This window comes from Adiantum capillus-veneris, chromosome 30, assembly GCF_014529385.1.
Source record: "Adiantum capillus-veneris isolate H3 chromosome 30, ASM1452938v2, whole genome shotgun sequence".
In the NCBI taxonomy this organism is placed as follows: Eukaryota; Viridiplantae; Streptophyta; class Polypodiopsida; order Polypodiales; family Pteridaceae; genus Adiantum; species Adiantum capillus-veneris.
In genome coordinates this window covers 15,871,985-15,883,576 of record NC_140960.1, presented here as the reverse complement: position 1 = coordinate 15,883,576, position 11,592 = coordinate 15,871,985, and the positions used below count along the sequence as shown (strand labels likewise).

At 42.6% G+C, this 11,592-nt stretch overlaps 1 protein-coding gene across 1 annotated transcript; it reads right to left on the bottom strand.

The window, feature by feature from the left end:
• Window positions 1-4,302: 4,302 nt before the first annotated feature.
• On the bottom strand, window positions 4,303-4,851 carry LOC147417592 (uncharacterized). Its single transcript, XM_086507022.1, has one exon. The coding sequence runs from the start codon at window positions 4,849-4,851 to the stop codon at window positions 4,303-4,305; it is 549 nt and encodes a 182-aa protein (XP_086363148.1).
• Window positions 4,852-11,592: the final 6,741 nt, after the last annotated feature.

Genomic DNA, 11,592 nt, shown 5'->3' with positions numbered 1-11,592 from the left:
CAAAATCCTTGAATTCACCCTCTTTGTAGACCGCACAATTGTCTACAAGGTAAAGAGCCTCCTTAGTTAACTCATTTAATGTCGTGCTCCTATTCATATGTAAGTCCTTCTGGAGATCTTCATTCCTTCATCCTTGGATAAATATAAGCATAAGTCTGGACTGAGTTGGCAGTTCTTCCACAGTGCAAAACTTAATATATCTTTTTAGTCGTAGGGCTGCCTTTCGCACAGATTCCCCGTCTTTCTGTTTGAATTTATGGATTTGTGAGACTGTATTATGAGCTATCCCCCTTTGTGAGAATTCCTTGATAAATTCGTCAAACACCTCCTCCATAGACTCAAAGTCTCTACGCTCCACAAAGTCAAACCAAGTAGCAGCGTCATCCTCTAGGTTTAGTCCAAACCTTGCAAATTGGGTAGGGAAGTCTAACACCTCTTCAGCTCTAATTACACGCACAAAGGCTGCTACATGATCTAGGATCTCTGTTTCCCGTGTATTTCTTGTTTACCCATTTTTGCACCTGAGACGGTCTAATTCTACGATGGTCTACAAATCTCATCATTGGATCTCCACGTCCTAATCGATATACCTCCTCTGGCCTTCTATAGTAGGCGGGTTCCTCTCCCAGTGGTGCTCCTAAGCCATAATTTATAACAGTTCTTGCAAGAGATGGTTCATCTCTTCGACCTCGTTCTATGGGTGGTCTTCCAGGCTCTGTTGACCCTTGAGTTTTTGGCTTACTCTCACCTTGATACCTTGAATAGAGTGGTGGTTCTTGTAAATCCCTTAGCCCTCGTGCGGCTTGATAACCATCTCGATTTTGGTCCTGTTTCTAATGTTGCACTATGTCGAAGCCATGCCAGCAATGGTGGTTGGGTTAATGGTTGGCTTTGGTTGTTGAATGTCTGTTGTCGGGTAGAATGTGAGGTTGCATCGTAATCTTCTGAAAAGGGATTTGTCGACTTCCTAAGGGTGTAGGTGGCTCTTGGCACTTCATCGGGGGCATATGTTGATGCTCCTAGAACTGTTGCCTTTTCTACCTCCTCTGGGAGAATACGTTTTTATTCTCGCCTGTACCTATCAACAAAAACGATATCCTTCCCCATAGCAATTTCATAAGAGAATAAGTAAAGAACCTTGTCTTTGCTTAATTCGTTTGGGTAGGGTCCTTTGCAACAAAAGTAAGAGACTATTCCCTCGCTCTCATGCTTGTAAATTCCCACATTCTCATTATAAGTTGAAACCCTGGTTGTTTTCTTATCATACATAAAAAGCGCTCCAGGTTGATCAATGTTTGGAGGCGGTTCTTGAGTTTCTGAAACCATTTTTCGTTTCGCCACGTTATCTCCATATCTGTTGTAATCCTCAGGGTTACTAACTATCAGATAGTGGTTCCCTTTTTCGTCTCGGAATCTATCTCCATCATCATAGACGCGAATTATCTCCAGTCTCTAAGCCGGCCTTTCTTCAATACAAATACACTTCCGTCCTCGATAGTCAGAATAAACTAGGGCTCCCCTCGAGTTTGTTCCTTCTAAGAAGATTACAGTGAACTTGGCATCATTCAAATGATTTAGGGAGGTGCTTCCTCCTGGCATTGGTCCTTCATAGGTGAAACCTCCTGGCTGTTGACTACCCATCATGAAGAAGGATTTGTCTGATGAAGTGTCAGTATCACTACCCTCCTCAATAATTAGTGCTAGTGGATCTAGCCTTGCCTGAGTTACACTCTCCTCGGTGGAAACTAAGCTACCTTGGTCACCTGCCACCTTTTGGTCTCTAAAAATGTATCTTCCTGATCTTAAATTCATCAAACTTAGCAATGCAATTTATCACAAATCCAACCACTCACCTGGCAAAGGGTCAGCTTCTGCACAACTTCTTGCTTTGCCGCTGAATATACCTGTACACAAGCGTTTAATTTCCGCAAACGAACCAAAGCATCTAACCGCTAGAGGTGATTTTAGTAATGGTATAACTGGAGAGTTAACCTCAACCACTACTGTATTTATACACTTCTGATGTTCTGGATTAGGTCTGCTAATCTGGAACTGTACTTCCCTCAGATGTTGGTCAATTTACCTGAAAAGCCTTAACTCCATCTTTGCTCCGTCAAAAGGTCAAACAAGGTCCAAATTCACTTCTGAAAGAAGTTCTGGAATCCTCAAGTCAAATGGAACATCACTGTATAACCTCAGTCAAATTTTCTCTTCACTAAGCTCCAGTAGACATCCTACGCATAGGATGTCTCCTCCTCTGTTTTGCCTGACTTTTTGCACTATAGACTCCCCTTGATGTGCTGAGTCCACAGCTGTTTTTACTTTTTGATTTGGACACCTATAAGCTGGTCAATGGATCCGAAATCTGTTCCGACAGTCTGATGTTGGTCTGACCAGTCAAATCAACTCCAATTTGGACCAAAATTGACTAGGAGGCTTGTCTCAGGCTATACAACACCCTTCTAGGCCTATAGTCAATTTCTGGCTTGAATTTCTTGCTTTAGACATTCTACGCGTAGCATGTATTTTTGCTCAAAATGGCTTCAAATGCAAAGCACAGACTCCTCTTGAGGTGCTGATCACTTTGGTATGCTCAAAGCTGGATTTGGAGTGCCAGATCACATAGATGACATCCTATGCGTAGGATGTCTTTTTGGCCTGTTTGACCCCAGGCTTGATCCAAAGCTCCCCCTTGATGTCACAAACCCAGTGGTATGCTTAAATTTTGGTTTGGATTTCAAAAGTCCCCAATTTTAGTTTTTCTAGCCTGTTTCAGTCAAAAGTTGTTGTCGTGCAGAAACACTGCTCGCAGACGCTAATACAATGAGAACCAAGACAACAACAAGTTGTCAACCTAGGACGGAGTTGATCCGCAGGCGCATGGAAACAAATAGCTGGTTGTCACTCAACTATTCGACCTTCTCTAGACAATCACTACCAAAGGAGATCATTCTAAAACACTCTAATCATACTGAACTGCAATCTTTCCTACAACACTTCCATTCACCGAAACATGGTCAAACATTATCGATTCGCCACAAAACTCAAGGATCCTCCTCTACACACCTAGAGGACACTTCCCTGAAGTTTCCAACCTAATCCACAAGCCGTAAACATATGGTGCAGAAATCGCGTATAAAGACAGGCCAAAATTTACAGGTCGTCGAATCTGGAAATGTTTAGTCCTAAAGTGTAGTTCTACTCACCTGAACGCAATGACATAAAGCAATCACAAAACGGACACACAGATAGAGAGAAAACTCACTCGGAAGCTCACGGAAGAGCTCTTCGCAAAGAGACTGAAAACCGCTCAAGCTTGGCGTCGAAGCGTAGCTCTCGCCGTTGCCAACACGATGGCATAGTCACTTTCACAATGTAGTAGTCACAGCATGCAAGGGGAAAGGAAGAAGACCTCTCTCACTCTCATACACAATACGCAGTCTCTGTACGTTCAGATAAGCCCAAAAAATGATAAAAAGCCCCCTTAGGTTTACAAAAGATTGGCTTTTATACCTCAGCCTTGGAGGTGTCATCTCATCAAAAATGAATTCTACTTCCTATCGGGGGTGTTGTGGAATAGCAATTACAATGACATATGTTCCGAAAATTATCTGGAGCCTGAAGAATTAATTACATTTAAGCTCATAGTGTGAATAGTACAAGAAAAATGGGATTTCGGATGCGGTTGATTTGCAGGTCAACACTCCCCCCTTCCGAGTTCAGGTCGTCCCCGACATGATCTTTGTTTGCTTGACTTGCCGCCTGGGCCTTCGCTGCTAATGGAAGCCTGGTGGCTTTATCAATTTGAGATAGGATTCATATCTTACATTCCCCATAGTGATAGTAGGGCCGAAGATCTTGCTGTCGTAAGTGAAAAATCCTGTATAAAATGTCTCTTCGAATGCTTACATATGATAGCTCGGCAAAAACATAACTCTCCGATAGAGTAGATGCAACACTTCAGGTGATGGGTGCTTCGAGAGATAGTAGACCATCTTGGCAAAGGTGTCGCCCATTGATATTAGACTTGAGTCAGTAGCTTTGGAGGGCGCAAACACTTCAAGACAAGCCAGTAAGGTTTTGCATATTTTTCTTAGCATGATGCACACTAGGTCAGGAGAGCGAGTGAATATTCTAATGGCGCCCTTTAGGGTTTTCATCTGAATTGCTTTACATTTGCATTGCTTTGTAGATCTCCTTCGTATATTGCTACTGCTCCTTCGGCTTGAATTCTCTTTTTAGTTGCTTCGACTTCGTATTTTAAAAGAGGATATGGAAGTGTTGGCTGCATCCACTCTTCTCTTAAAACTGATGTGGCGATCCCTTGAGCACCCAATGAGTGGATAATTCTTTTTCCCATTCTATGGAGGCCTTGTGATCTTCCGCTGAAGTTTGTTCTATCAGATGCTGTAATCGGGCTTTTTCCTGTTCCTCAATAGGCTTAGGGTCTTCAGCCCCTTCTGGTATTTGCATGTGCTCCGTCCGAGCACTCACCTCTGTCTCCCCCGTGCTCGGTCCTTCTTGGAGCTCTTGTAGCTGTCTTTGTACATCTAATTCCCTTTGAGTAGCTTTAGCTGCATTGTCAACCAGCAATTCTTGAAGCTCCGCGAGTTGTTGGCTTAACTGCTCGTTGTTGGCTTTTAGCTTCTCTTCTTCTCTTACAAAATCTTCAGCTAACAGAGTCCTTTGTCGTTGCTCAGACTTAAGGCAATGTTGTAGTCCTTTGATTTGCTCTTCAAGGGCCTGCACTTCTCTACTGCTGTCTTCCTGTCGGCCTCTCGCTGCCCTTGGAGTTGATCGTAGCCTTTGGATTGTTGTGTCTTGTAGTTCCAATCTGGCTTTCAGCTCCATGATCTCATCTCTCGCGGCTTCTAACTCATCGTCCACCTTTTCTTTTTCAAATATGACACTTCGGACCTCATTGGAGGCCTCTGCCATCTGGAGTGTTAGTCCATCTTGCTCCGCTTCATCTTCTTTCAAAATTCTAGATACCTCTTCAAGATCATGCTCTGCATCATCTGCTCTTAGTTTTTCATCTTGAAGGCCTTTAAAGAGATGATCATATTCATCTTGCATGTTCGCTTCTCTTGTTCTGAGCATACTGTTTTCCTCAGCTAGTGTAAGAGACCGCGTCCTGATTCTGTCCAGAAGTTGGTGTGTAATGGAATTTGCCTATTCAATTTGAGAGTAGCGGAATTTAATGAGAGTACTTTCAAGAAATGATTTTGTGAGCATAGCGGATTGACATAATTGAAGATAGCAACATAATCATAGCAATTAGTTAACTTGGCATAGACAATACTTTTGCAAGAGAGAGAATTTAGAGAACATGACAACAGTTGAGGACCGGATTTATGTGGAGCCGGTCCCCCCTCCAATAGGCATTTGTATTATGATTTCTCCCATAAAGAGAGACTTGTTACAATACATTCTTTGTGTTCCTTGTGACTTAGGTGAAGCAATGAAGATGGAAAACTTCATGCATCATCATCATAGCATAACCTAAACTTGAAGAAAGCTTTAACTATACCAAGAATCAGTCCCAAGACCTCAAACACCTTCGAAGGTGGAGAGAGCTAGCAGGGAATGAGGGTAGGGAAGAGGAAGAAGAAACATTTCCTACGAGAAAGAGCTAGTTCCTCACTTATCATAACTCTTGTGCTAGCATACATAATAGCATACTAATGAAGAAGAAATAGATGGCAAGCTCAAGCATTGAAGCATGGCTCTTGGATGGATTTGCACTCCATAGCCAAGAGTGTTGGTGTAGGCTCTCAACCTCTACTTTCTTGGAGAAAGAGAGGGAGCTCTTGCACTTTGCATAGTACACAATGAGAGTGTTTGTGAGTGTGTGTGGGTGAGTATACCCCCTAAGCACCCCCCCTTGTAGCTCATTCTTGAAGCTCATTGGACCCCTCCAGGCCTAGCCAATCACAAGCAGAAGCCATTACAAGCAACAAGGATAGCCTTGGGACAAGTGTCCCCATTTCCCCTTTGAGAGAGAGGACTTGATAAATGCAAAATCAATTAATTAAATATCCTTATATTATCATTGGACCCCTTGGGTGGCCAACCAATAGGTTTCAGGCACACCATGAGGGAAACATGAGGAGGAACTTGACAAGTGTCCTTGCTGCCTCTTCAAGCTGGGGCTTCCCTAGTGTGTGTGTGTGTGTGTGTGTGTGTGTGTGTGTGTGTGTGTGTGTGTGTGTGTGTGTGTTCTCTCTCATCCCCCCCCCTTGTAGGGATCTTTTTGACTTTGGATGAGCAAGCCCCTTAGTCATCAAGCATGACTAAGCACTTGAAGTAGGGGTTGTTCCCACAAGCATCTCAGGCAAGCTTCTCAAGGCACCTCAAGCACCTTAATCATGCACCAAGTCAAGCACCTCAAGCATGGAGCCAGTCAAGCACCTCAAGCATCTTAATCAAGCACCTCAAGCATGACAAGCACCTCAAGCAGGACAAGCACCTCAAGCAGGACAAGCACCTCGAGTTTGGGCCGGGTTCCCACCTCAAGCTCAGCCTAGCTTACCTAAGGTCAAAGGACTTTTACACACATTATTGGAGGTCTTCAATGAAGCTAACCCTAAGGTCTTATGCTCCATTGGTTAGCCTTGCTCTTGATAGACCATCTCCCATTTGGGCCCCTTTACTATTGGCCCCGTGTTGAGATAGATCTATAAGCACATATCTATATCTTAACACTTGTTCCCGTTTATTCTCCCACATTAAGTGATCAATTTAATATGAGAAAATCATTTGGGTTGGTTAGATATTAGATTTTATGACATTACCTTTCTCTTGAAATCATGGTCATCCTCGACTATGAGGTAGAAGAGATAAAGCCTTAGTCATTAGTCAATCGTACTTAGCGGGTAGAGGATCCCTTTTTTACCCTACGACATCTTTCCAAGATGGATGACTAATCCATTTGGTGCTTGGGAGACATAGCTGCCGCAAGCATGTCTGCTCTTTAGTCCATTTCATTCTCCCAAAGTAGAGTGACAAACGTCATCACAAACATGATTCTAAGCATGCATACTAGTTAAATTTGTGCACAATTAAAAAGAGGACTAGTCTTATAAGACAAAAACATGAGTCATTTAAAAGAAATTTGTACATTTGCTTACTCTAATGTAGCATTGTAAGTATTGACAAGGTTCATACTATCCTTAAGTTGTACTCCTTGCATCCATCTAGCATCTTCAAAAGGATAATTTTTGAACTTAATAAGATACCGTCGGATTATCTTACCATGTCGTAGTACCTTGTCTTCATGCCGAAGGACAGCTTCGGGTTGTAGCACCTCTTCTTGGTCTTCAACTTCGGGAGGGTCTTCAATAATTGGTTCAGTTGGTGGCTCTCCTTTGTAGGGCTTAAGTAGGCTTACATGAAAGGCATTGTGTATAAGCCAATGGTTGGGCAACTTGAGTTGATAAGCCGTCTCATTGATAGGCTTCAAGATTTGGAAAGGACCATAGTATCTTTTTGCTAGTTTAGCAAAAAGATACTTTTGATGGCCCGTAGGATTTTTGCCCGTCGTTTGCCTTAATCGATCCTTAGGAAACTTGAGTAAGACCCAATCATTTTCTTTGAACATTAAGGCTCTTCTGTGCTTATCAGCAGCAGCTTTTTGCCTTTGTTGAGAGATGGCTATAGCCTCCCTAATCTTTTGAAAAGATTCTTGTAGGTCACGGCTATACTCATCGGCGGCGAAGATCTTCCCATGTACTTTGAGTAGCAAGGGACTTTTAGGTCTTCCCTCTATGATCTCGAAAGGTGCTTTCCCCGTAGAAGTATGGACAGGATTATTGTAGGCATACTCTACTAGAGGTAAATACTTTTCCCATTGTGAGCGTTGAGCTACTTCGGTAACATAAGTCTTGAGTAGATCAAGTATCGTAAGATTGGCTATCTCACTTTGGCCATCCCTTTGTGGGTGATAGGCCGAAGAGAAATTCAATCTTGTTTCTAGATTTTCAAAGAGACCTTTACAGAAATTACTGGTCATTCTAGGATCTCTATCTGACACGATGGATGTGGGTAATCCATGGTGCTTGAAAATCTGAGATATGAAGAGAGTTGCCATTTGATGTGCCTTAATAGTCTTTTTGACAGGAATAAAATGTGCTTGCTTGCTAAACCTGTCGACTATTGTCCATATTCCTGTATTCCCATGGATAGACTTGGGTAATCCAAAGATGAAATCCATGGATATACTCTCCCATGGCAAATTTGGAATAGGCAATGGCTGGAGTAATCCAGGTTGCTTCCCTCTATCATACTTGGTCTTTTGGCATACTACACATTTTGAAACATACTCTTGTATGTCCACTTTCATGGTAGGCCAATAGAAATACGTCTCTACTCCTCGGAGAGTAGGTTGAATACCTCTATGCCCTGCATATGGAGGATCATGGGATTCATACATAACCCTCTCACGAAGAGAATGGGTAACACATAGCCTATTGCCGTGGAGAAGATAACCATCCTACAAGGTGAATGGTTCCTCTTTCTTCCCCAAAGCAAGGGCTGACATTATGTCTCTAAAGTCAGGGTCAGTAGCATACTCATCTATCATAGAGGATAGATCATTGTGAGTAGCTATAGACACCGCATTAACTTTTTGTCGTCGTGAAAGTTCATCGGCAACTTGATTGTGCTTACCAGCTATGTGAGCAATATGGAAATTAAATTGCGAAAGAAAATTTGCTCACCTCATTTGTTTGTCAGAAAGCTTGGTTTGCGTCATGAAATACTTGAGACTTTGGTGGTCGGTTCGTAGGATAAATGGAGTCCCCAATAGGTAGTGCTTCCATGTGTCTAGGGCATGTAGAACAGCTAAAAGCTCTTTCTCATAAATGCCCAAGACTCGTTCATCACTATTGAGCCTTCGGCTCTCATATTCTATGGCATGCCCTTCTTGAAGCAAAACCGCTCCAAGGCAATCACCACACGCATCACATTGGACCTCAAATGGCTTTGAGAGATCCGGAAGCACGAGGACTGGTTGGGAAGTAAGCTTCTCTTTGAGTTTTTCAAAAGCATTTTGCTCCTTAGCAGTCCATACAAACTTAACGTTCTTCTTTGTTAAGTCGTGTAGTGGTCCTGCTACTTGAGAGAATTTTGCTATGAAGCGTCTATAGTATGCACACATACCAATAAATCTTCTTAGCTCATGTAGATTCCTTGGGTTAGGCCATGATTTTATTACCTCTAACTTTGATGGATCCATACGAATACCATCGTGAGAGATAATATGACCTAGATATTGAATCTCTTGAAGGAAGAATTCACTTTTTTTTTGGTTGAGAAAAAGTTTGTTCTCCCTCAAGGCTTGAAAAATCACTTGGATATGTTGCTTATGTTCCTCCAAAGACTTGGAGTAGATGATGATATCATCAAAGAACACTCCAGCGAATTTACGATATGGTCTAAAAATTTTCTCCATAAGACGATTGAAAGTAGCTAGTGCATTAGTCAAGCCAAAAGGCATGACTAGATATTCATAAAGACCAAATGTTGTGCGAAACGCAGTCTTTAGGATATCTTCATCCACTATCCTTATTTGATGATAGCCACTCTTAAGGTCAATCCTACTGAAGTAGGTAGAGCCTTGTAGCTTATCAAACAGATCTTCTACCCGAGGCATGGGAAATCTGTTTTTGATAATGATATGGTTTAGTGCTCGATAGTCCACACACATACGGTATGTACCATCTTTCTTTTGCACTAAAAGGACTAGAGAACAAAAGGGAGAGGAACTAGGCCTCACCATCCCTTTGTCTACCAATTCCTGTACTTGCCTCATAATCTCCTCTTGTTGAGCTTGTGAGACTCGATAAGGAGGTTTGTTAGGCAGTGAGCTTCCTGGAAGGAGCTCAATACGATGGTCATCATCCCCTCATTTTGGAGGTCGGTCCATAGGGATATCATCGATGAACACATCTTGGAATCCTTTTAGAAAAGTAGACAAGTCTAACTCTTCTTGATTCCTATCATTTTCATTTGATGAAACATTATTAGCTTTTAGAGACTCTTTGACATAAATCATGTACGCAGAAACTGAGCTCTTCATTGATTTATCAAAAGAAAGAGGATTTACAAGTGGAATAGTGCGACCACGCTCACTAGCATCTATATACATGTTCTTTCCCCTGTAGGTGAAGTAAATTCTCCTTTCAGGGAACTTCATGTTGGCAGCCATGCGATCAAACCATGGTGCCCATAGGATAACATCCTGATGTTGGAGAGGAGAGATGAAGAAGTCTTCTTTGTCGACATAGCTTTGGACATGAAGCCTCAACTTCCCAATCAAGGGAGTAACGGAGGCTTGTTGTCCCTTGAAAGCTGCATCAGCTGTTACTATATCTCCCATCTCAAAAGCTTGAATGCCCAACTTAGTGGCCAACTCTATTGATATGAAGTTGAGAGTAGAGCATGGGTCAAACAAGATGAAGGCATCATGCTCTCTTACCTTTCCCCGGCCACGCATAGGAAAGTGATGATCCTTTGCAATGATCATCCTCTTTTGGAGCTTTGATGGTGGAAGCCCTAGGAGTCTCATTGCGAGTATTCTTCTTGGGGCAAGAACGATAGCCATGTCCTTGCTCCCCACACTTGAAACACTTATGGTCCTTGCGAAAAGCTTCAAGCTCTTCAGGAGAGAGTTTGTTTTTACCTTTGTAAACTCCCTTCTCCTTGGACCGATTGTTGTTGTTGTTATTGTTGTTGTTGGAAGTGCCTTGGGAATTATTTTGAGCATTGGATTTCCCCTTTGCATCATTTTTATCTTTGTTTTCCATGGGCTTGAGATTACGTCTAGCCCCTTGATGGAAATTGATGCGTGAAGCAACCATGGTGTGGTGGATTACTTCGGTAATAGTACCGGGCCGTTGAGAGTTGATGTATTCGGCCATCTCTTCAGGTAATCCCGCACATAATTGTTGTCTTTGCTCGGCAAAGTCTATCTTTTGAAAGACGGTAGCTTTGAGATGTAAATCCCAAAACTTGTCTACATACTTTTTGATAGACTCATGAGAGAGAAGCTTCAAGTTGCGCCATTCGGTAAGAACTTTATCTTTAGTATCACTTGGAATATATTGCTTCATGATGGAAACTCGTAGAGTTTTCCATGTCTTTGGGGCTTCTCCATTGCCATGAAGGCTAGCCCACCATTGACGAGCTCATTTTTGGAAGTGCATAGCTACATGGCATAGCTTGGAGGACTTAGTGAAGCCCTCGTCCCCAAAGGCCGCATCAAATTGCTGGATGAAGTCCAACACTTTGTCGGTAGCACCGAAGGTGCCATCATAGGTGAGAAAAGAGATACTCTTTCCTCCCTCCTTGAACTTCTTTAGCTTTTGTGACCTTCGCCATGCAGGAAATGATTTGCGATGTCCTCCCCTCTTGTATTCTCTAGGAGAATAGCCATAACTTTCATCGAAAGAGGAGGAAGGTGAAGAAGAAGGAGAAGAGGGTGACCTCTTCCTAGCCCTTTTCTTCCTTTGTTTCCTCTCTTGCCTTTCAGAGTGATGAGGAGAAGGACTATGGGTTTCTCTTTTCCTCTTGGAAGGAGTAGGCGATCGTCTA

Bases quoted from the DNA above. Each gene is read 5' to 3' on its own strand.
- LOC147417592 (XM_086507022.1), bottom strand. From the start codon at position 4,851: ATGGAGCTGAAAGCCAGATTGGAACTACAAGACACAACAATCCAAAGG.